At 32.1% G+C, this 25,703-nt stretch overlaps 5 protein-coding genes and 2 long non-coding RNA genes across 8 annotated transcripts; 4 read left to right on the forward strand and 3 right to left on the reverse strand.

The window, feature by feature from the left end:
- Nucleotides 1-31: 31 nt before the first annotated feature.
- LOC136340877 (uncharacterized) lies at nt 32-9,549 on the reverse strand. Of its 2 annotated transcripts, none has more exons than XR_010732386.1 (3): nt 7,660-9,549; nt 2,482-4,849; nt 32-556 (listed from the first exon to the last, which is right to left on the reverse strand). It is a non-coding gene; the product is annotated as an uncharacterized lncRNA (long non-coding RNA). The 2 variants fall into 2 exon arrangements; XR_010732387.1 differs by lacking the exon at nt 7,660-9,549 and adding an exon at nt 6,061-6,883.
- Nucleotides 9,550-11,385: 1,836 nt separating this feature from the next.
- Nucleotides 11,386-13,207, reverse strand: LOC136340576 (uncharacterized). The gene is made up of 5 exons (XM_066284772.1): nt 12,799-13,207; nt 12,438-12,750; nt 12,209-12,378; nt 11,954-12,101; nt 11,386-11,907 (listed from the first exon to the last, which is right to left on the reverse strand). The coding sequence occupies exons 1-5, from the start codon at nt 12,907-12,909 to the stop codon at nt 11,771-11,773; spliced, it is 879 nt and encodes a 292-aa protein (XP_066140869.1). The 5' UTR covers nt 12,910-13,207; the 3' UTR covers nt 11,386-11,770.
- Nucleotides 13,208-13,585: 378 nt separating this feature from the next.
- Nucleotides 13,586-14,502, forward strand: LOC136340579 (uncharacterized). The gene is made up of 3 exons (XM_066284778.1): nt 13,586-14,027; nt 14,078-14,214; nt 14,265-14,502. Exons 1-3 carry the CDS (start codon nt 13,915-13,917, stop codon nt 14,468-14,470), a joined length of 456 nt encoding a protein of 151 aa, XP_066140875.1. The 5' UTR covers nt 13,586-13,914; the 3' UTR covers nt 14,471-14,502.
- A 21-nt stretch (nt 14,503-14,523) lies between these two features.
- LOC136340583 (uncharacterized) lies at nt 14,524-16,908 on the forward strand. The gene is made up of 3 exons (XM_066284783.1): nt 14,524-14,770; nt 14,827-14,913; nt 16,220-16,908. The coding sequence occupies exons 1-3, from the start codon at nt 14,641-14,643 to the stop codon at nt 16,324-16,326; spliced, it is 324 nt and encodes a 107-aa protein (XP_066140880.1). The 5' UTR covers nt 14,524-14,640; the 3' UTR covers nt 16,327-16,908.
- Nucleotides 16,909-17,845: 937 nt separating this feature from the next.
- LOC136340580 (uncharacterized) lies at nt 17,846-20,621 on the reverse strand. The gene is made up of 4 exons (XM_066284779.1): nt 20,348-20,621; nt 19,022-19,271; nt 18,868-18,967; nt 17,846-18,811 (listed from the first exon to the last, which is right to left on the reverse strand). The coding sequence occupies exons 1-4, from the start codon at nt 20,353-20,355 to the stop codon at nt 18,753-18,755; spliced, it is 417 nt and encodes a 138-aa protein (XP_066140876.1). The 5' UTR covers nt 20,356-20,621; the 3' UTR covers nt 17,846-18,752.
- LOC136340582 (uncharacterized) lies at nt 19,266-20,288 on the forward strand. Its single transcript, XM_066284781.1, has 3 exons — nt 19,266-19,645; nt 19,699-19,885; nt 19,952-20,288. The coding sequence occupies exons 2-3, from the start codon at nt 19,767-19,769 to the stop codon at nt 20,157-20,159; spliced, it is 327 nt and encodes a 108-aa protein (XP_066140878.1). The 5' UTR covers nt 19,266-19,645; nt 19,699-19,766; the 3' UTR covers nt 20,160-20,288.
- Nucleotides 20,622-23,844: 3,223 nt separating the features above from the next.
- LOC136340584 (uncharacterized) lies at nt 23,845-25,207 on the forward strand. The gene is made up of 2 exons (XR_010732329.1): nt 23,845-24,126; nt 25,034-25,207. It is a non-coding gene; the product is annotated as an uncharacterized lncRNA (long non-coding RNA).
- The last annotated feature ends 496 nt before the right edge of the window (nt 25,208-25,703 follow it).

The following is a 25,703-nucleotide window of genomic DNA, read 5'->3' on the forward strand; positions in this document are numbered from 1 at the left end:
TTAAACCCACAAGAAACAGCGCTGAATATGACTCCAGGGATGGCATTAAGTAAGTATGACTAGTAGTTTCATTACATATTAAAAATCTTGCACAAACAATTGATTTGTATCGTTACGTGATATGTAACGTACGTATTTGTAGTCTTAATCTATAATAATACAATTAAAACAATTATTGACAAAAATGGTAGAGAGGTATTTATTATTAGTACATCAATGTTTCCTTAAATGAGAAGTTCGAGGGCTCGTTGCACGGACAGTTCATCCATGTTCGAGAAACGTTTGTGAAGTGTGAATATTGATTTTCCATCGAATATAAATGTAGGAACTCGACAGCATGAAATAATCGATATTGTGTCTTGTATATTATTATCTAGCCATATTCATTCTTTTAAGTACTAATTATAATAATTGTGATTCGCTTATTTATACAGACATTGTCCTCACGGTAATATTTGCTATAATTTAATGACCGAATATCAAAGTTGAAAATATGCTGATAATTCAACTTTATGCTGTCTGGTTTCTAGTCCCTCTAGTCGTCATCTGCCTTGAACTGCAACGAATAAAAAATTATTTAAAATAAATTTTTAATTAATTCTTATCTTTGTTGTTATTGGAGTATTTCCATCTCAGAGAAGATACTAATTAAAAATGCATTTCATTAGGCTTAAGTTGAAAATGTTTCTATAAACGCACAATATAAATTTTCTTCAGACTTTGAACAGAAACAGATTTACGACTAATGTGAGAAAAAATGCTGGACGTACATCTAATTTGGTCTTCTGAGCTGACAGTAAATCCATTTTAAAGTATATGTGTACGAACAAGCCTAACATACGAATGTCGGGATATTTGTACATTTATGTCTATGAGTAATATGCAGGGTTTCGTAGGAATAAACTTTTTAAGACATTTTCTATTTTTCGAAAATTTTCCCAAAGTTGATGTTTAATTTTTTTTTCTTTTTTAGTAAGATATTATTTGATTAACTCGTAAGAAATTGCGATAACATGCATTGTGTATCTATTATCTAATCATCAGGTAAGGAATAGGGATCAGTCAATAAAGTGACAATTTAGTGTAATTAAATCAGTTTTGATTGCAATATTTCGAGAAGCGTTTTCAATTTTTCTTTTATTCGTTTGAGGAGACGGGGTCGTTTCTCCTTTTCTCAACCTCTAGAAGAATCATTTGGTAATGCATAGTCCTATAGCTGTCTTTGACTATTTTCGGACTATTTTATGATATACGGTAACCAGATTTTACAAATGTATTTCTTCACGTGTTTACATTCGTAATTCGGTTTTTCAAATGACAAATTTTGATGCAGTGCGGCTCAAACTGGTGGTACATATGTCGGAAGCTTAAAAACAGCAAAAGATAATTTACATCTTCATGTCCATGCAAGATGGAAAATTTTATCGAATAATGGCACCTTGAAATTTATAACTTTGTTTCAACACTGCCAAAAGTGATTTGAAACTTAAAATATTATTGGGACACTTTTTTACATAAAGTACGATCATGTGTCAACATATAATCCATCATCACGAGCATTCAAGTTATGCATGCTAAACTCGTAAATTCTTATATACTCCATTTAATTTTTTTCCAATTTTCGGAAAGGGCTTAAAAAACCCATATTGTTAAAAAAAAAGTCGATTTTACTTTTAAAATGTAATAATTTAATTTGAAAGGTCTTTCAAGCCTTTCCTAAAAATGCACGAGGCTAATATACATAACTCAGAAATTAGTCGTCTTAAATAGCTTCTTGATATATCATCGGATTTTATAAAAAAAGTGCTCTGGTAATATTTTATTTTCAAAATTAGAAAATTCAGCTTGGTTTCAGAACTTGAATGAGCAAAGTTTGGAATGGAGTCTTCCCATTTTTCGAAAAGTTTTTTGTTTGCTTTGGGAAACGGAAAAAGATATATCAATTTTTGAATTTAATATGCATCTCTCTTTCAGTTTTTTAAAATTTTGTCAATTTAACCTCCACGATCTGTTAGAATTTCCAAGATCCGAAAACGTTCATTGTACACCTTTCTCCTTAGATTGTACTGATCTAGAGGAATAATTTACGAATATCTTATGCTATTGTAGCTATCTCTATCAATTTTCAAAATTTTAGACTTAACCCACTTCTTTGCCACTATGCCGTTTCGTTTCATGGAAAAAACCTTCTATATATTTATGTCCTTAGATTGGATTCAAATGAAAGACTGCATATATATGTAGTTTTTCCGTGGATTGATACAGTGATGAACTTCTTACGTGGCGTCTTACACAACATGAACTATTGCTTAAGTATTATACATTAATTTGGAACTATGTATCAATTGAAGGTTGTCGGATCGAATTCGGGATAATTTCAACTACATCGAGAAATGAAATTAATGTTTCTGAAACATTTTGACTTATGTGACTAATATTGTAGAAAATAACTGTTTCTTAGTAAACTCAAATTAAACTCACATTGTACGTCTTTTTACATGTTCCACCCCTGTAAAAATACCCACGAACGCAGGACTGGACAGCCCCTATATCCCCGCTTTTCACCCTGCTTCTTATGAACTCGAAATAAGTCATAAACCGCCCTTCCACCACCGAACACATTAAACACTGCAAAACAACGACCAGAAGCAATACTGATCCACTTTTTTGATTTTTATCCATGCTCCTGTAATTTTCCAGTTTCCTCACAAATCAAATCTCGTTTAAATTCATGCGTTTAGTACATGTCGAATATTATTTTTACTTTGTAAATTTCGAGTATATTTATACTCACACCCATAGTGATGCTGTAGCTTCTTTTATTATGTTTGTTTAATAAAGTAAATATCACATACACCGAGAGGTCAGTTTTACATGTTAATTAGAAATGATCTGTTTTTTTTAAAGTTGAAAATTAAATTTTGTTTGCGTATTTTGCTATTTACGACAAACGGCAACACAAACATTTTCAAGTTCATCCTGTAGTTTGTAGTAAGACAATATATTTTATCTCTGTGATTTATAGTTGAGCACCCTATATGATCCAATACAATATCCACAGAAACAATCTGAACCATAAATTCTACAGGATATTTATTTTCCTTATGTCATTTCTACACCGCGATTTTAAAAGGCGATTATTTGTTTTCCAAATTTTATGACCTGGTGTAGATGTAGATGTGTTTCAGAGCAGTTTACGTAGTTTGGAATCTCCCCCTTAATGTGTGACGAACGATTTTTTCATGCTGAGTAATTGTACTCAAATATTTGCGGAATTAGTCTTATCATACCTACGCGAAATTAGCACACAGAGCAAAAATAGCAATAGTTTGATTCTTGCCCTAATTAGGTGATTATGGCAAATAGCTTGGGATTATGGGTGGAAAATTTGGAAATTTTTAAGTAAAATATGGATATTTTAGTTATTGATTGAATCAACGATGAGCATTAGTTTTCTCCCTTGGAAATCATTAGTGCGTGTGCCAATCAACTGGATTTGCTTCAAAAATCAGTCAGTTTTAAATAAGTTGCATATACAGGGTTTGTCATAGTATATATGGAATAATGACAATAAGTGTTGAAAATAATTTTTCTATCAAAACATTTTCCAAGTAAAACTTACAAGGCAAATTGGTTTCACCTTTTGACGGCCTTAAAAGTTTTTTTCTTTCCTCTTAATATTCTAAGTCCGCGAATTCTAACTAGTTTTTCAGATGTCGCCCTTTATTTCTGAAATCTTTTATGAAATCTACACTTACTTGCGCATACAAGTATATAAAATTTTGTTTGGGTTGGATAAGAAAAATTACGAAAAGAAAATTATTTTCCTTATTTTATTCAAAAAATTAAACTCGTTCAGAAGAACAAAATAATGAAAACATCTACTCTATTTTTTTAAAGTCAAGTAAATAACATTCCACGTTTTAAATAAAAAAAGCAGTACCAATTTTTTGCTTGGAGAAGTGGAGCGACGAGCACGGTCATTCGATTTAAATCCTTAGAAGTTTTACCTTTTTTCTTAGATGACTCGAGAGCCCGTATCGTCGATGTAATGCAATCACTTAGGCATGATATCTATAGTCAGATGAGAAGATTATTTATAAAAAGAATAGCACTATGTTTGAATAACGATAGAAAAAATTTTGGGTAAATGCTTTGAACATAAAACAATTACTTTTTGTAAGCAGTAAATTGTCATTTTGCTTTCTGCTAAATTTTAATTTTTTTGATAAAATAAGGTAAATCATTCTTTTCTCGATTTTTTCTTATTTGCACCTGTAATACCATTTGAAATTCTAATGCACCCCCGCAAAGACGTTTATTTTGTCGAATCTGCGCATAACGCTAAAATGTATCTCTCTCGAAAATAAAATCAACATGTCGCGAAAATTTCTAATATTTTGATCGTAGTTTCAAATGAGCTGAGTGCAAAGTTTTCAGTGGTACACTCTGTATGTATGTAAATGCCTATAAGAATTAGTATATACAACAACATTGAGTGATTATCATGTGGCGATTAATAGATTATTTTTGTCAATATTTGTATCATTTTCAAACATTTATTTTAAAAGTTTAATTACGTTCTTATAAGTTATAACCTATAAAGAGCCTTAAATTACTAACAAATTAAGAATATTAAAGTAACATAGTAATTTATTAACAAAAATGAGAAGCTAGTGTGTACCTATCTATTTAGCCTGGATTTAAATGAGAACATTTAGATACTATTGCGTTGGTTACATATATTTGTTTAAATAAATAACGATTTTCTTGATAAACTTTATTTTTAATTGATGAATTGATGGAGGTTGTACATTTCACCATTGGTACTCTAGCAATACGTTACGATCTGAAAATTAAAAAAAATACTAAAATTATATAGAAACTATTATAAATTATTACTATTATTGTTATGAAAAATTATGACGAAACGTATGTAAAAGCATAAATACCGAACTGAAGTTTTAGAATTTTGATTTTTGATCATTTTTCAGCAGATTTTGACGTTTTGCATCATCAATGGACGTCCCATAATTCGAGTTGTCCAGAATTTGGATAATACTTATTGGGGGATACTAATAAATGTTTTAAATCCGGAACTGGAATCACAGAACTTAATTTGCAAGTAATAATGTATTACGGTGCCATGTCCATGGCATGTTAAAATTTTTTATGTCAAGAAGACACACAAGAAAATAACAAGTTAACGTATGTTGACGTCATTGCCTTCTGCAGATTAAATTAAATATCAGTATGCGGTAATATCTTACCGCACTCATGCCAAATGTCAGGGTTAGTTATCTATGGTCATTGACTTTAACCCTTGCCACTTCGTTTTGTGCGCAGTAAAATTTAGTACTTTCTTCTTTTGGAGACTTTCAATTAAATTTTCTCTACTTTCCATAAATACATCTTAGCAACCAAAGTTAATAAAAAAAAAGGTAATTGATAAGTGTGCACATTTTGACATAAAAGGATTTAACATGACGTCATTAATGTGGTAGATATGACGTCATACCTTGTTTTTTTCTTTTTAATTGCCGCCCCAATTTTTGATCCCACCATTTGAAAGATCTGGCAATTCTGCATAGAGGACGGTTAAATTTCAATTGGATTACATAGCAATTTTTTTTAGAAAAAAAAATTCTATTATTCACTTCAACAAATAAATTCAACTGAGACGTAAAAAAATCAAAGGAAAATAGCAAATAAAAATGTGTCCCAACTGTGGTCAGTGTTTAAACAATGTTCAAACAACCATTTACTTGGTCACAATGAGCAAGGCAATTTTCGAATCCTTTTGTAACGCTGGTTAACACTTGACGAGTGATTAGCCTCATTTCTTCTATACTTTAAACTTCAAACTTTCAATATTATTTGGTAAGTTAACGTGATCGAGCAATTTTTTTCTTTCATCTGTATAGATTTTATTTAATATATTCCATACTTTACGTTTACACTGTATATGTTTTATGTGGTTTGATGCATGCAATCTGCCGCTGTCTTTGATTAAATTTTCAAGAGCTCGTAACAGATATTGAACCAATCAGCTAAACGAACCTGTACGTCTATGATCCTGCCTTGTATCCAAATATTGGTAGGCACTTCCTTTTCCTGAAAATAAACCCCCTCGCACATCTACTAACATAGAAAAGGTTCCCTTCCTGAGTCTCATTAATATCCCTCAAAAAATTCCCATATACCGTATACGTTGCAGCACCCATTTCTATCAAACACATGTCTAGGATTAGTATCACTAGAATCACAAGAACTGCCTTAAGCATTCTACGACTATGTCACTAACTAATTTTTGATTGATTGAAATATATATCGATGATGATGGTTTCCGGGAGCTTGGTCTGTACTAAGAAATCTATCATTAGGCAATTTAAAAGAGCTTGACGTTTCAGATAAGAACAGCTATTTGCTGATTTTACTGGTGATTACTCAACGATGTCAAAATCGATAAGATATGTTGGTTTGATGTTACAGGGTGATCTCTTGGAAAAAACAAATATACTCGTAATGTAAATAAATTCGTTTATAGTTAACGAGATAAAAGCTACTTTTCAACATGGCAAATTTGAGTAAAATTTAAATTAATACAATGAATATTCAAAATCCATATTATTTTGCCTTTAGTTCAGTTTTTCATTCGCTGTTAATTCATCTTATTAAAAAGTAGAAATTCTCATTCCAAAATATTTAAAAAAACCTTTATTGGCCGAGTAATTTATATAAAACAAGGTACCAAATTCTGACATTACGGTTAATTTCACATAATAATAACTTTACATCTGTTGCGAAACACGGTTAATTAAGGTTAAAAATAAATAAAGGATGAGAGTCTGTCAATCAACAAAAAAACGTTTTAAAATTCCAAAACGTGTGCAAATTAAAATTTTTTTATCTAAAAAAATCAAAAGAATATCTATAAAACCTTCGATAATTGGCTTGATATTTTAAAAAATTTACTGAAGACCTCCACGAAATGTCTTGATTTCAATTTTCCGAGCAGTAGTTATTAAACACAATTTACTTAACATTAATCTCTTGAAAATCTCATCCAACCAGACTAATACAAAGGTTCCAAAACTTTTTCAACAAGGCTGCATGCGAATATATAGGGTGTTAAAAAAGGACGCGGCAATATTTAAGGGGGTAATTTCTCAGATCATTTTATGAAAAAAAGTTCCTATAAACATAGATCCGGAAATATATTATTTCCAACATACAGGATGTTAAACTTTTTTTTGACACAACGGTTTTGGAAAAATAGTTCAAATATTTTTTGAACGATTTTTCAAAAAGAATGATAACTATTCGCATACCAAAATAGAGGAATGAATGTCCCAGACTTATTAACCCTGTGTGGAACGTTATCGAGATTCAGTGAACCAAATCTATTTATTACATGATGAAAGTATTCATAAAATCAATTTTGTATGTTATTTCATCAAAAAATGTAACATCCGTTTAACTCGAATTATGTAATAATCTTTTTTAGTACTGTAACCTGAACTAAATATCGAATGTTCACGACTTCTGTAGGATTAGTTTTGAATGCCTTTTATAAGTAGATTTAACATTAAATTAGCTCTTCTAGCTTAAGCGAAATTCTCAAAAATCTAAAGCGTGTTCTTATTTAAAAATTCTTACCGTGGCCCAAATGTTTTTCTGCAACCATTCCTCACTAAAACATACCCCTTGGAGCACCTTCCCACCGCAATTATGTGGCCTTCTCGCACATTATTTGTCGTAGGAAGCACAAAATCGTTGTAAGACATATGTTTACCCTTCACAACCCCCTGGAACTGCACCATTAAAATCAACAAAAAAATAGCTGTATTAATTAATTTTGTTCGCATGGTGGTATTCTGCATCCAATCACTGTTCAAGAACTCAGAGTGCTAACGGGAATTTAAATTAACAGCATTTAATTTGTTATTTATAAACAACGTTGCCACCGCTTTGTTTATCGAATTGCGTGTTTGCTACTATAATTAAACAACAATTAATATCTATCGGTGTGTGTTCACGTTTCGTTTAAACAATAATGAAGTAAGATATTATGGGGGCTCATATTGGAATGAGTTGTAATACAATGTGATTCTTTGGTCACAATGTGGCACCATTGATGGAATAAAAATGATAACCGAGCAGTAGCGACTGATGATTATCGCTGACCGCTGTAGATTTCCTTCGCATGGTTCCGAAACATGCCCTTATGCGTTCATAAAAAAGACTTTCCCAATTCCGTAATTGTTATTTCTAACTTAATTGATGTTCCACCCAAGCAGATTATCAGTTTCAGTTGGAGGGGTTATAAAACAAATCCCAACTCTTTTAAATTAACCCAAAACTTATTGAGTATATATCGATTTCACATTTCTACCAATAAGAGACGTTAACAAGAACAAAGTGTGTTCCAAATTTATCAAAATATGTCGTTTTTTTATAAATTTACAAGTCAAGTATTAATTGTGGAAAGAAAATTTTAAAAATCGTCATAGTTTGAGGTCCGTTATACGCTCCTTCGCTGTATCGATTCCGCTACGATTAACCCTGTGTAGCTGTGAATCACTATAAATTTTTGGAATTAAACGCTAGCAACGTTGAAATATGAAATTTCCTACGACTCTAAAAGACTGAGACTGAGAGATTAATGTTGGGGTTAGTGTTGTTTACGAGTGATAATAGCCAGCCTGGATCATTATTTTTGATTCCGAGAAGCAACTACATTTTTTAGTGATCTTTATTGATGATCTATCGATCGCAGAAGTTCAACCTCATTCAACGATGAGGCTCAAAACAAAATAGAAAGTTGATTTTTCAGTAATTGAATCATCACGAAGGGCGTATTAATGCCAAACAGTGGAACAGAATCTAATCTGGGTGGTAGAAACCATAAAACGCTCTTAGAGTTAACATCATAAACGTTGTATCTCATCAGAATTAGCTCATGAAAGAATACTTTAAACAATTCAGGAGTTTAACAAAACACCTTGTATAATTCTTGGGTTGAGCCAGAATACATCTATATAAAGTATACGGTGTGCTAGTAAAATTATAGATAAGATTCGCGCGTGAGCGATTTAGCTACATACGAAAATGCTTCCATCTCATGCCGAAATGGTGTTAAAGATAATAGAAACATTGGTTTTTTATTTTTATATACAGAAGGTTATAAATTTGGGAACCATTATGGAAATTCTCGGAATTAGACGTTTGTCAGGTAAACCCAATAAACCAACGTCTGAAGGTGAACTTGCTGGTAGCTGTTGTGGCTAACCTATAATGATCTGAATTTATATGATTTTTGATTAATCAATTAACATTTGTGAGGCCAAAATTGGACATATGTAGCATTATTCGTGTATTGGTGAGGGACTTCGCCCTACCTAGTCCTCGTCCCTCAATAATCTGGGCCCCACAAATTTTGGTTTTCGATTAATGGATAATTATAATCGACTCCCTACTCAGCTAATAATTTCATTCAAAATTAATTAAATGAAAAATCTTTTTGATGACCTGGTCAAATTTCCTTCCTCTTACCGCCTCCAAAGGAATCCCTGCAACTTCCCATCAACGACACCTGGTCCCTGCCACAGTTGTATCTCGTTTTGAGAATATTGGCTTTGAAAATATGTATTTCTCCCTTAATAGACCTACTATCGCTGGAAAGGAACTGTTTATATGTCACGAAAGTCCCACTAGATTTGCGTATCAAAGCTACAAGCACTACCACCAATACTACACTGCACGTTGCCTTTTTCCAACACATGCTATATTTTAGGAAAATGTGTGTTCACCTGTATATCAAATAGTTTCTAAATTATAAATAAACTAGTACAATAGCTCCTGTTCAAGTGATTGAAGTTATCGAACATTGCTTACTTTCCTAATCAAAATGGTGCGCTTTTTTTTTAAATTGATTTGCCTGCTTTGCAGATCATGTTATAGATTATCATTTATATACAGTGGTGGGCAAAAGTATTGGCACCGCATACACTTTTTGAAATAGAACCTCATGTCTCCTAAATAAAAATTATATGGATCATATATCAGTATAGTGCTACATTATATTTTCAACCTTAAACTGTACGGGAAGCGTTAATTTGTTCCCCGACAACTTCTTAACAAATTATTATTATTAAAAAATTCAAAAACAGCATTAAATAGGACAAAAAAACACCTTTTTGACATTCGTTTACTTATTTAATGTTGAATATGTCATCGGTGGCGCAAAATGGCCGATTTTTTTAAGTCGAACCTTGGGTCAAGCGACACATCAAATTAAAAGCTTATTAAAACTGCATTGGAAAAAAAAACAATTGCAATCCTCTGTTTGTATTTACGTCAATAAATAACAAATGCAAGACGTTTGTTTGAATATAAATTTACATTCTAAATTATTAATAATAAAATGGACGGTGAAGGCAAAGGAACCACAAAGTCTGTACGAAAAATAATTACTAATTTACGTCGAGATGAAAAATTGTATTCGAACATACCAAATTTGTTAAAAAAGATCGGTTTACAGTCTGTAGTGATCAAAAGATTTAAGAACTGCAATGATTTTAAAAATATACAACGATCTGGTCGGCCACGAATGTTTTCAGCCAAAGAACAGACCCAAATTACACCGGCAAGCAAAAATGAACGCTTTGTTGTTGACCTGGATAAAACAGGTGTATATTGTAAAAAACTTGCCGGCAATAGCCTTAGAGTTTTTATATTACCCTCAGTGTTTTTGCTATGCGACGTTGTTTTTTTTTTTATCAAAACATACCAACACATGTATTCTGCTAGTAGTTTTAAATGTAAATTAGAATTTAATTTTCGATGTCTTACAGCAATATTTTGATTCTAGATTAACGCTAAACAATGTCCAGCAATAATCAGTAAGCAGATGCCACTAAATTTGTCTTGATATCGTTGTTCCATGGCAGAAATATTTTGGTAAAATTGTTCCCTACACACGTCATTTATTGTCTCGCATTTTTTATGAGGAGGGGGAGGCAGTGCAAATACTTTTGTCCACCACTGTAAATACGATGTAACTAGGATAACATCAAGATTATCTCATTTACTAAATATGAAGGTTACACACTTGGTGTATGAAAACCGTGTGTGTGCAATATGGACACAACATATACATAAGTAGGTATTCGGCCGATAACGCGTGTCGTATTTATTAACTCTCATTGAAGGTATTTGATGTAATCTTTCATTTCTCGTGAGTAGATTCTAAAGAAATACGTTAAGTCGTAGTATGGAGAATCCGTTTAAAAGCGTAGTTTGATAGAAAGTAAAATCAATTTTTTTTTCTATGGGGTGCGGCACTGAAGCTTTCTTGTCTAAAACGCCAATAAAAAAAAAGTACTCAGTATATATTTTTATTTTTTTCGTTAATTAATTAATTTAACATGGATTTTACTTAAGTGGTTTTAAGAAGCATATTTGATAAGGGTCAATCGTTCTGACCGACTCTTCTTTAGACTACATGCCATGAATATATCCAAATTCTGAACTATTCGACAGACCAAAGTGAAGTTGGAGATTTCTTGTTTATTGCATGATATTTTTTTTTCTGTGGAAATTTTCGCAATTACTTGTGGAATCACGGAAATCATTCTATTTTTGAAGGTTTTAGTTGACAGATACTCACGTGAAACCATCATAAGAAAGGACTACGTGTTATATTATTTCTGAAACACATACCAACACTACCTCAATTGGTAAAACTTTCGCCTCCAATAGAATAAACCTAAATACTATTATCACCTCCATCTTCGTACCACGAATGGACGCCTTCGACATCTTCATTAACCGTTGTTTCTGGTACTGGTGGTTCCGTTACGGTTTGTCCGTTAATGATGTGGAGGTTAATTGGTTCGATTTTGCCTATAAAGATTATGTAAACTCACGTAAAGGATTAGGGTTCATTTACCTGGCTTAGAAGAATCAAAAACAAATGTCCTTTTAATAGAAGTCGTAAAATGCTTTTCAGAGACTATGGGTTTAGTCAAATTATTGGGTATCATAGTCACGTTGGAAGTTTTTGTGTTAAAATCTACTTTGTATCTGCGAGAGGGCCCCTAGAATTGACCCCTAATAATATTTCTATTTTAAGCCTGAGTTGTAAAGAGGATTAGCCAAGTAAATGAACTTTAAAAATGCAAATTTTAGTATTTATAGGCAGTACCTGGTCGCTCTTAGAGGAGCTCTGTGGCCTCCAACCTAGTACTTGTCTCTGGTACTCTGCAGGAACATCTAAGATTTCAGTTAATTCGTTTGCATTATTTTTATTGGTGTTTATTTTCGTATCAGGCTCTTGTGCGTTATTCGATTGAATTTGCGGGAAATTTAGTGCTCCTATAACGTAGTTAAAAATCAGTTAAAATAGCAAAGCAAATTAGATATCAAGATCTTACCCCCCTGTCCAAAACTACCTGAAATGGGATACCCTGGCTGAAACATTACTCCCTGATAACCCCCTCCAAAGTGCTGTTGAGGTAGACCTCCACCATAAGGTATTAATATTCCTGGATATTGATATCCTAGTCCTAATGGGGAGTAATACGGATTCCAATTCGTTTGTCCTGTATTGGGGAAAGCTCCATAGTTAAAAATCGAGGAATAAGGATCTGCTTGAGAGGGAAATCCTGGTGAATTTTGTTGCTGCGCTATAGGAAGTGCATTTTGGCCTAGAGCTGTTTGATAGGGTAACGGGAGAAATGTAGAGTTCTAGAAAATATATTTTTGCCATTACAGCTTTGATTGCTGAAGTATTACCTGTAGAGGTAGCGATGAGGCTGTAAAAGAGGGAAAGACATTTTGAGTTTTTCCATATCGAGAATGAAATAGAAGCACTGCCATGAAACTCAATAACTGAGTCGATTTCATGATTTCGGTATTTCTTGTATGAAGTTAAGGAATTAATGTTGCGTATATTTCCCGGCAAGAGCTTTAAGTAGATATACATAGATTTGTCCCAGTTTAATTTTTTTTCACTTTCCACAGATTAGATTAATTGACCTTTTAGGTCAGATTCACACGGGTCATTATACTTAAACCTCATTCCATGGTAAACATTTATTTACAACCCTGTACACAAGACATTACTCTAACTATACAGGGCCATCCAATGAAAATCTGTTACCATCTTAAACTTGAAAAATAAGAACTTTTCGAAAAATCCCCAAAACACGTCAAGAACAACTTTTGCAGCAATTTTTATGTAAAATTCAATCTTATACGCGTCACTGCACCTTTCCCAAAAATTTTGAATAGCAGGAGGAGTCATGTGACACCTCAAATTAAAAGTTTTTCTTAACTACATTCAATAATGTAGTGTGGTTCAAAATCTATCAATTGGTTTTTGAATTAAGGCAGCTATAAATTTTGTAAAATGCAATGCGGATTCAGTTAAATAGTACGTAAACATTAAAAAAATGTGGTTGTTGATAGGAAGTTGATGAGTTTTCGATTTTGTGCTCACAAACAGTTTTTGATTATGTTTATTATTTATGTATTCTTTTATTTTTCTTTCATTTTCTTTTTTTTATGTTTTTAAACCGCACTACACCATTGAGTGTGGTTTTGAAAAACCTTTAATTTGAGGCTTCACATGACCCCTCGTTCATCGAAAATTTTTGAGGGGATTGTTGTGACGTGCCTAAAGAATGCTTAATTTTTTATAAACATTCATCCCCCTCAAAATAATTTTGACGTCTTTTGGGAATTTTCAAAGAGGTGTCAATATTTGAAAATAAGTACTGAAAGTTTTTTAAAAGAACTACAATACCAAGAAATCTTATCTGCTCATTTTATGATAATATACTGTAAACTAAAATTAACCGTATTTAGAGAGCGCAGTGTTATTTTAATCACCGGACTGTAAAATCCAAAATGAAAAATAAACATACGCTTATAGGGTCTGTAATTTTGTGTATCATCATATGTAGAGTTTACTCGACATCAATTTTGTTTGATAAGTTGATAAAAGGGCTTGAGAATGGGAGGTAAGTAGAAAATAGCAATTCGTACGAAACTATAAGTGGGTGATGGTTAGATGTAAACTGCACAATATCGGATTAAAACTAATACGGCATGAACATTACCATGGAGATCCATGTAAAACTAGTGAAACTACGCATGAAAACCAATTGTCAACTCCTAAGGGGAACTTCGATTTCCAGCATGTTGAAGGTACACTGAGGCTGGTTAATTAAATTTTTATATAGTTTTATAACTTGTAGCGACGTCTGAGGCCTATCCCAGCTCTTTAAATATTGATATTCGGTCAGGACAAGAAGAAACGACTGACGAACCTAAAATTTCTTCTGTTTTCAAAGAGTCTAAAGACAAGTACGAACCGGTTCCTAAAGGAGGAGGCAAAAATTTGATCAAAGCTGGCTGTAATGGTCAAGTACAAACTAATGATGGATGTATGGAAGAAATTTAAATATTAATTTCAAAAATAAATACTGGAAACTATGGTGTATCAGTTATTCCTTTGGCACATTCGCTTATCGGCTATTTTGAGAAATTGCTGATAACCTTTTGATCTAACGAAGAATCGATTCATTGCTTAATGTAGACAGTTTCGAAAAATGACGAAAGAAAACATTAACAATGGCATCGAACGAAGTAAAACGTATTTTTTTAATAATATTGCTAGTAATGGTAGTAGAAAAGGTGGTACCTCGTGCAGTGTATGATGAAGTGAACACTTTTAATACTTTTGATGCACTTTTTCTGAAAAGTGAGTATATCATTTGTGAAAAGTAAGTTACAACTTCGATGACATGATGATTTTAGGTATGCGCAGTCAAAGTGAAATTGGTAAAAGTTACGTTATTCAACATGAAGAGGATCTGGAAACCGAGAATATGGCATTTCAGCCAGGTGAGGGTGATATGGTTTTAGGTTCTAAGTTGAGTTGTAGTTCGTTTTAACTCACACGAAGATTTTAGCTATGCAAAGTGAAAGTTTGAAAAATTACAATGGCGGTATCTAGGAAATAAAAAAAAGATATCAAAAATTTATCGAGGAGGAACTTTAAAGATATGTTACCCAATCCGTTCTCATTTGTCCCGCCGTCCCAAGCCACCCCAATTAAATAATACTAATTGGCAACCCCCTACTTGCGATACCATATTTTAAAGCTCTCAAAAATGCTTTTCAATGATAATCTACAAAGCTATATTTGATGAACTAGTTTAAGGTTGATGAAGAAAAATTTAATTGAATTATATTGGCAATTAATTTATTTACTATTAATTTTATTGATGCTGAAAATAATTCACGTTAGCGTCTTGACAGCAACCTTAAAACTTTAAAATATTTTAAATCCTCTTTTACGTATGCAGTCTTTATCATTAACCGGATGAACGAAAAGTTGTAAAGTACGTTGTTTATGTCTTTATTCTTGGGTTTTTACTTGTCTAGTTTTCCTGTTTTGCTTTATGAAATTTACGAAGAACATATAATACATAACGCATTTTTAAACTTTTTGTTTTTTCGGGTAACAATAAAAACCATAGATGTAAAAAAAGGGTTTAAAATGTCTAAGAGTTTTAAGATTGCTGCTAGAACACTAATACGAATAACTTTCAGGAGTTATAAATGAATGAATGAATGAATAATGAATAAATTAAATGGTAATATGTTTCATTACTTTTTCCTTAATCAACTGAAAGCTACTTACTCCCATGTAATTTTATAGAATAACATCAAAAATTTTTTTTTGAAAGCACTAAGAGAAGGTATCGCAAGTAGGGGGTTATTGTGAAATATTATTTACTTGTGGTGGCTGGGGATGAGGGAGTAAGTGAGAATGAATTTGTTAATATATCGGTTTGGTTCTCCCTCGATATTATAGAAACTGGTACGACATTTTTTTTATATTTTGCCATTGTAAGTTTTCCAATTGTCCCCCAGTATGTATAAACTGCAGTTGAAGACCAAATTAAGTTAACAGAAGATTTTGATTTAGAAACTCCTAAGAAATTATATAAACCGGCATTATGACTTGGGCTTGAAACGAATAATTAAAATATCTATGAAAACATCTAAAAATTTTTGATATTTCTATAAAAGATGAAAATTTGTTAACAATCTTCAAGATCGTAGACATCACTAATAAATATCATTATTTTTCATTATCATAGTAATGTAAAAACTGAAACATTTTTTCTGTATAACTTTTTAGTGGATAATGCATCCCTGCTACGTCCAGTTTATGGGAACTACTTATTCCATGTAAAATGTAAATCGAGCTTCAAGCGAATAGGAGGCAGGTGTATACGATATTTGTAGAAGTCCATGTAGTCAAATAAATATTAACTTAGATAATAATATGTTAAATAATATGATATTATATTAATTACTATCTTACACTGCAATGAGTGCAGTATATCTTATCTGCATGTGGCTCTTACTAGTGTGTTCTAAAGTGTTGGAGAAAAAGTTACTCTTTTGTATTCATAATAATAATCTAGGATAAGATTTTTTTCTGGGGGTGTAAGTACAGGGTAAAACTAAAAAATCCTTTTTACAAAACATGAATTTTATTAAAATAACAGATTTTTCAAGAATTACCATTTTTTCAATTTGCCCAGTGTCTATGTAACGAAAAATACATAAAATGCCGCAGTTCATGATCTTAGTGAAACTTTTCTTAAGTTTGCTGCTTGACACTAGATATTTCTTTCTTGACCTTGTGTTGAATTAGTTTTTAAGGTACCACAAAAAGATAAATGAAACACGGATAAGACTTAAATTTTGCATTTTGTAAAACTCGAATTTTTAATTTTATCAAATTATGTTGCATTTGGAAAATTTAATGAACTTCTTGTGATGATTTAACATAAGTAATTATAGTAAAGGTGATTAAATTAATCTGTCTACTTTCTTTCTTTGAAACAAAATTTGCTGGAGAAAAAACTATCGAGATCTATACATAGTCTGTCTTCAGTTCATGGAATATTCAGTGAGGCCCACCGAAAGTTTTTCATTGAAGTGTTCTGCCTGATGACGTAGAACACCCGAAAACGTTGTCACCCGTCAACTTTAATTTTAAGGGAGTGACATTTCTTTGGTATAATCATATTTTCTGATTTGATTTCTGCATCCCCTGAAAATTTGTCGATATGTTTACGAAGCGCTCCGTATAAATAAAAAGAATCCTCAAAAGTCAAGAGAACAAAGATACCTAAGAGAGTATATCTAAAGCACTTAATAAATCTTGAAATCTTCAAGGACGGGAATTCATATCTACGTTTCTCTGTCCCTTAGAGCCTCAAAACGTCTCAGTACAGCAACAACCCTCAAAAACTGACAGAAATAGGTATAATTACTTGTTCGTAAATATGCTTTAAACTATAATTACTAAAATTAGAAAGTCGAATTCTAATTTAATTTTGGAGGTCGGTAGCTCTGTTATTGTCAGAAACACAATAGCCCAATGACTATTACAAATCCCATTTTTTATTGCTGATGTGAGTAAATAAGAAATATTTCAACGAAATGAGCTTAATCTTTAAGACTCCCAAAGTAGCTTAAAATTTGGTTTTTTGAAACTGAATTTTTTTATGTCACAGGTTCAATTTCGGTTCTCAAAAATTCAGAAAACTCCGCAAAACGATTGAAAATCTAAATAAATCGCTCAAACCAAAACTGATTTTTATATTTTTTTATCAATTTTATAGTTTATTTCAAATTGTTTATGGCCGGGTGAGAAAATTATGATAAGTGTGCGATGTTCTGCATGTTATGTTAAGATAGGTAATGCATGTTTAGAAAAAATGAATTTTTACGGAAGAAAATAAGGACGATGGTCAGTGTATCCATGTATATTATATTATTACCTTCTAAAACTAAGTATGATTGTATTAAAAAATAAAATCTTATTTGTATTTTGGTATTATCTAAACATCTATAGAAGTAACAAAAGAAAGAAATAAATAAGCTAATAATGTGTTCCAATGCAGGGCACTTACAGTTGTGGACAAAAGTATGGAATGTTATCTATGGGGACATTATCAATTATTCAGCTTGATTGTGTGGTGAATTTTATACGTTCTATGGCGAGGAAAAAATATATTTCTGAAGATTTTCGAAATGCAACAGTTGAAAAGTCCCGTCGTGGTTGCAACCGAAAATAATTTGCAAAATTTTGGAAAGTGGATCAAGACGCTGTTCCCAAAACCTTTAAGAAATTTAAGACTTTTGGAGGTATAAAAAATTGTTTAAAATCTAGACGTCCAAGAAAAACAAATATACTGATCATTGATCAACAAAACTATTGATCAATGGATGAAAAAATTTATCAAATGGAGATCCTGGAAATTTAGAGTTATTTAGAAAAAAATTTGTAAAAATACCAAGAGCGCTTTTTTTATAATTTGGTTTTGATCCTTAGAATCCAAAGCTAACAGTTAAACATGATGGTGGTGGTAGAACGGTGTTCTTTGCGACGCGGCGTTAGACCATGGGTCAAAATTGTAAGTAATTCGCTAAGGTAGTCAGATTGGTTTAGTATTTTTCATTTTTTAACATGCGTAGAAATGAAATTAACATTTTTTGTTTATAATATTATTGAAAATATACTTGGGTTTTTGTAACACGTGTTTATTTTTAATAATAAGTGTTTTAACATGAAGCTAAGACACGTTTAGAGTCTTCTATATTTTTGGCCACCACTATATAAAACTACTGACTTATTTTAAAGCAAGACTGTTTCATTAGCCTAGAACTGGCGTTTGTGATGACGTAGCAGGAATGTGTTCTTCCGCAAGCAAAACTAAAAAAATAATTAGCCATTGACCCATTTTCAATTAAAAACTGCGAAACACTCACCAAATGATTTAGGCGTTGTGCTGGTACTTTGCTGATAGGGCTTGTTCAAACATGGATCGTCGCCTTCATGATGGTCATGATGATTCACCAATTCCTTTACCTTTGCAACCATTAAACATTAAATCATTTCAATCTATCCAGCCAAACCACAAACCTTATGGAACGCGCAGTGACTTTCGTCATAAATAACATGCCACCCCTGTTCAACCCCTTTTTTGATTTTATCCCATGTTGATGCCTCAGTTGTGGTGGTTATGGCCCCGTAGTTGTCCGATTGGGGCATACTTTGACCATCCTTGGCGCAGAAACACACAAGGACCACAATACCGAAGAATTGGACATGACGCCTCATGATGGAACTATTTTTAAAAACGATCACCTGTCTACAATGGTTCGCACACACTCTGCAAGTAGTAAATGAAATGTTTATTAAATAAACTAGTTTGTTTATCCTTTAGTTAAATTATTGTAAGTAATGCTGCTTTTATGGGTGGAATACGCGTGTTTCATCGCTTTTAGAGGTCAGCCTGAAGGTTAAGTTTGGTGCACCCTTCTATGGTCAGATATACATCTAATCGTTTTGCTCCTTAGTGAATTTCGTTAGTTCGGGGACACTTAGCAACGATAATTGAGGTTCTTCATTATCTGTGTATTTCGCAGCGGAATTTCTTCCGACACCCTGTAGATGATCTGGTTTTGCGACTTTTATTGTTTGTAGTACCAAGAAGTTTAAATGACTCAATTTGCATGCTAAAGTGCTAATTCACCGAATGACAAGGTTAAAAAAAAGTCATGCCGATGGTTGAATAATACTCATACAGGGTCTACAAGTTTTCAGGTAATAAGAAGTATTTGTGCAAGGCTGCAAGAATTCTCACTTTTCCTGTTATTTTGCACTGATGTACAGCGTGCTTCGGAACAAGTCAGCCAACTGTTTACTGGGGGTTCCTGTGACCAAAATGAGAAACCAAGTTCATGCGAACATGGGTCCACTTTCGCTTTCTGTGTTAAATACAGGGTGATAAAAAATTTATATTTATTTTTATTTTTTTCTTAAGAATTAAATGTTTTTACGAAAATATAGGAGTGTAAAATATATTAAAGGGAAAAACTATGTTTCAAACTCCGCCAGTGACGTCCCTCACTGGACACACCAACTAGGCGATGGAGTTCTTTCTTGCTCACCTTACTCTCCAGATCTGGCGTCATCAGACTATCACTTGTTTTTGTCGCTACAGAATTTTTTAGATGGGAAAATTTTTTATACTGAATATGATGCCAATAATGCATAGATAGAATTCTTCCTCCAAAAAAATTATTATTTTTTTTGCGGCCAGAATGGATCAGCTGCCCATTAAGTGGAGACAAATTATTGATAACAATTGATAATATGTTGATGTTTAATAAATTTTTTTTGATGATGGCAATTTCATTTCTTTCCAAAAATACCACAGAAATGATGCAACGACATAATACTTACATACTCATCTAAGAAACTAATCTGAGACACGTTCTAAAAAACGAATTATATAGCTTTCCATCTGGACAGTTCTCCTTAGTCTGGATGATGTTCCTGCCATTCAATACACTATTTGAATTCTTCGTTACATTATGGATTGTATAAGCTACGAATTGTTTCACTATAAAGCCACTCTCTCCACGTTCAATTGCACAAATCCAAAACAAGAAGCTAATTAATAGTAAACCTCTAATTGGGATTAAAATATAAACTTGGTGGGACATTGAACAACTCCAAGTTTGCTAAGATTTCATTGAAACTGGTAGAGTATTCCTGCTGCGTTTACTGTTTGGATTTTGATAACTTATCGACAGTGTGACTTGAGATTATCCGTGATACGAGTTGTTTCGGGGGGACTGATCATTAAGAAACAGACTGTAATCAAGAATGTTCAAAGTCGGTAATTTTATAACGAGCGCATTTTTCTAGAACGGAGACCGGTAGATCGAATTTTAACAAATTAATCATGCAGGATTAATATCGCTTTTATAAAATGTTATGGAAATTTTCAGTAATAATAGATAGTACACGTATATACAGAGTAGTCCACTTTTTTGTAGTGTGACTTTAACAGTCTATAGAAAAATTTATTTTAAGAAAGTAATTTCATATCAACATAAGTCCATAAATGATTCGTTCGAAAGATTCTGGACGTTGAAAGCTTAAAACTTTTTAGATTATTTTTATAATACTCTAACCTCTGGAAATATTTAAACCAACTTTGGTGTACAGTATCATATTGTATGCTGCCGTATTGAGTAATAATATCACGACCCACGAGCAACCAAAGTCGAAGTTGTGGTATTTTACCACAATAAAATTCAATAAATTACTAATACGGTTTTGTCTAAAATCAAATTTCATTTTTTTTTCCTAAATAAGTATGTAATTCATTCTCTAAAAAAAATGTCTCTTGACATATTTTCGTATGTGCCTCCGTTCTTAATGATACATATTGCATAATTAAAAGTGAAAAACGACAGTAAGTTATTGAATTTTACGGTAGTAAAACCCCACAACTCCGGCACTGATTGCTCATAGGCCGTGACATTACTATTGAATACGGAAGTTTAAAATGTGATATTGTACACCAAATTTGGTTTAAATATCTCCAGGGTTGGAGTATCATAAAAAATAATCGAAAACGCTTTTAAGTTTTTAACGCCCAATATCTTTAAAACGAAGCGTTTATGGGCCTACGGCATATAAAATTTTCTTCTTAAAATAAGTTTTGCACCGACTGTTAAAGTTCTGCTACAAACAAGTGGATCACCTTGTACAGAGCTTTTCGGAATAGATGGTAAAAAATTAAACGGGCGAATCCTGAGCCAAATTTAAGACGAGAAGTTCACAAAAGACCTATTTAAAAATGCTCTATCTTTGATCTACAGAGTGGTAAAAGACACTTTTGTGTTTTTACAAACGCTGCCAAACGACCATTGTTTTTTGACAGTTTCAGGCAACTAACAGCCAATAGTTGTCAAACCTGACGGCAAACAAATGCAGCAAAAAATCGTGGCCAGCTTTACTAAGTCTTATTTTATTATTTAAATTGATTAATGTAAACACCGACGACTATTATCGCGAATATTACCTAAATCATCGATTTAAGTGAAATTTTGCAAAAGACTGCAAAATGAGAAAATTCAATACGAATTTAAGAAATTTATCTAAAAGATTTAAAATATTAACAGGAAAATATGCGATAAATGAAAGCTCAAGATCCATCAATCTGTATCACTCCGTTATGAAATCAAAGTCCGAAAACTTTCGTTTTTAGGAAACACTCGGCGTATCATATGTACAAATGTTCAACAAGTTTCGATTAAAAAAAAAAAATAAGCAATTAAAGAAAAGAAAAAAAAAAGTGTTTTTAACTCCCTGTAGATCGAAGCCAAAGCGTTTTTGGACATGTCTTTATAAGAATTTTTCGTCTTAAATTTGGCTTAGACTTGCCCGTTCAGTGTTTTACCATCTATTCAGAAACAATCTGTATACAACATATACCAGCTCTCACAAAAAGGAAAAAAATATAACTCAGTTATTTATGAACTAAAAACCAAATAAAAAGATATTGTTCACACTACTAAATAACGTCAAAGTTGATTTTTTTAAACTCAACTTTTTCTCTTTCAAGTGTAAACTTGAGAATTTCAAATAAAATTCCACATTTAATTCCATTTTTTAATATAAAATATATTTCTGAATTTGATGAAGTGTGACAAGTAGCTGTTGAGACAATTTTTAACTGGAAAAAATTGTAAAATTTAAACAATATGTCACAATAAGAGTTGAAAATCGACACGTAATACCCCTGCCACCCTTTTCTGTTTAAGATCAATATTCTTTAACACATTTTTGCGTTGCAATTTATAATACTAATACTAGTCCCTACTTTCTTGATTTGCCCCTACTTTCTTGATTTGCTGTTAAGTGACTTCTCGTTTTATGATGATGGGACTGTTTTCATACCTAATTCATGTCATTTATTTGTTCTCTGTGCTTGATCATAACTAAAAATAGGGACAGTTTATCTCTTCTGTAAACAGTAATTGTCACATTGCGTTGAACAAAACATACAGGATGACATTTTAAAAATTTGCAATGGTTATATCTCGGGAATGGAAAAAATAATTAAAAATTATATACTACCTGCCCACGTTTCCCCTCTAATCACCAACCGCCGTAATTAGAAAATTTAAATCGTAACTCCACTTGCAATAGCTCATTCTAAAGCTCTTTAAAAATAATTTAAGATCGTGTTAACTAACATCACATTTGCTCAAGCAGTTCTCGAATTGTTAAATGACAAAAAAATAGATTGTTTGAATTTATCTTTCATTTAATTAAGTGTTCAAAATGGTTATCGTTAATTTCCTGGTAACAAAGCCTGTTACCAAATTCCTGACGAACACTAACCAGATTTTCCTTTAACATACGCCAGTATGCTAGAATAATTCTTCTTCGTAGTTCGCCAATCGAAACAGGGTGAATTTTAAAAACGGTAGATTTTTAGGTGTCTACGCGCAAAAAAAAAATCAATAAAAACAGTTGTAAATTCGTTAATACCTCTGAATAAACGATGAAATGATTATTTGAAATATTAGTCTGCGCTTAAATACAGTTCTGGAAATTTATATTTTAATTCTTTTTTATTTAACAATTCGAGAACTGCTTGAACAAATGTGATGTTAGTTAACACGATCTTAAATCATTTTTAAAGAGCTTTAGAATGAGTTTTTACAAGTGGGGGTTACCATTTGAAGTTACAAAGTTGAGGTGGGTGGAGCTATAGAGCAGACATGAACAGATTAGTTAATACATAATCTTGGTTCTTCCTACTTATTATAAAAATGTCTTCGAGGAATTTCTCAACTTTTTTTTCCTGAGATAAAAACATTGCAAGTTTTTAAAATATCACCCTATATGCACTACTTTCATTGTCATTATTAAATCTCCAAACATATTACGTTCAAGTTGTCCGAATCTATCAGTGCTCCTATTTGTCTTACTCAAACAACATGCAAGTCAAAATATTTTTTTTCATTATGTTTTTTATTAATATATTTTTTCACTCCAATTCTTATCCAGTGCAAGAGAATCAGAAAAGTGAAAGTCCCTACATTATGTATCCACTTTTGTCTAAAATATTAAAAAATCCCATGCCAGTTCATTGTGGACCTGACACCATCTGGATTCGGGGGAAATGTTATGAAATGTGATGATTCGAATTGAAAGAAGTAAGTAAAATCGAGACAAACGATGTTGTTTTTCGAATTGACTATCTCACTAATCTACCTGGATAATGGGCCTATTATCACGACGAGATTAATAATAATTGTCGCATATCTAGATTCTCAATTCGAATAAATACTTAAAAACCGCACTTTGTTAAAGTATCCCTTGAATTCAGTTCCCAAAGATCGTCTGAAAATCCAAAATGCGAGGTACTCTTTTCTTCTTCGTTATTGCCTTCGTGGGTGTTCTACATTTCAATAATTCCCTGCCGACCCATGGTCTCCTCAATACAGCTCAGAACTCTCCAGCAGCTGGGTCCATAGACGGGGGGAATTCGGCAATTATTAAAAATCCTCTAAATGGTATTACTCTGGGAAACATAATTCATGTCCCCTGCAAAGCAGGTTATATATTGGTCAATGGGAAATGCATCAAGATATCTTAACTATAATAAGCATAGGTAAGTTAATACTGGGTTCAACAAGTGTGTCGGAAAAAGATCTCTTTTTGGTATAACAGAAGATATTCTGAAAATTTAAACAAATACTTTCGAAATTTTTACTTTTATTATTTCTATGGTGTCTGTAGATTTCCAATTTTCTCTGATCAATTGTTTTAAAATCCTTTCGAAAAACTTTCCACTCCACTTGAAAACTAATTTTTCCTCTTCTTACGTGTCATTCACGTAAACTATTGTTTTTCTCGAAATTTACGTAAATAAAGAGAAAAGGCGAGCAAAAGGCAATTTGTTTGTAGAGTGATGCTAGCAAAATACTTCAAAAACTGATTTTCGAATCTAGAACGTTGCAGAAAAGATCTGTAGAAAACAAGGGGATGTCTCGATCTGTAGAAATTCCCTTTGCCCCTTTGAGTTTTACCAAAGATAAATAACTTATTTTTTCTTTTCAGATTAGCAGCCAAAAATTCACTCCTTTCCAATTCCATATGAAAAGATTATCTTGAAGTACGGACATCCACTCGCTAATTATTGTATATGCTTTTTTTTGTAAATTTTTGTTATTATTTATGATAATTGGATTATTTTTGCTTTGTTAATAAAATATGTAGCTGTAGCATATAAAACAGTGTACGTGAGTACGTTTCCTTTTAGGTACCGATCCTTAAGAATATCCGACCTTTTCTAGGGCCGATAATTCATTCAGTCGCAGTTGGAATGCTTTAATGCAGCCGTCTTCAAATTTTTAAAATAGGGCTGCATATGTATATATAAAATTATGGGCAGGTCAGATATTCAGTTTTATACAAAAATAGCATTAACAAAATTACTTTTTTATTATGAAGATGTATAAAATTATTAAATAAAAATTACAAATAGATTTAAATGAGCACCACCAATTGACCAATGGTCAAAAAATCTTTCACGTGACTCTCGGTTAGTTTTGAACGGCTTCTTGATTTTAGACATTTCAACCTGGAAACATTTTCTTCACAGACGGAAGTTGTTTCAAAAATACAAATAATTTTTTTAACAAAATTTCTAATATATCTATAATTATTTTTAGTAAAAAAGAATAAACCTGAATTAAATTTTTATTTTTAAACAAACTTTTGAGAGTAT

This window comes from Euwallacea fornicatus, chromosome 8 (assembly GCF_040115645.1).
Source record: "Euwallacea fornicatus isolate EFF26 chromosome 8, ASM4011564v1, whole genome shotgun sequence".
NCBI lineage: Eukaryota > Metazoa > Arthropoda > Insecta > Coleoptera > Curculionidae > Euwallacea > Euwallacea fornicatus.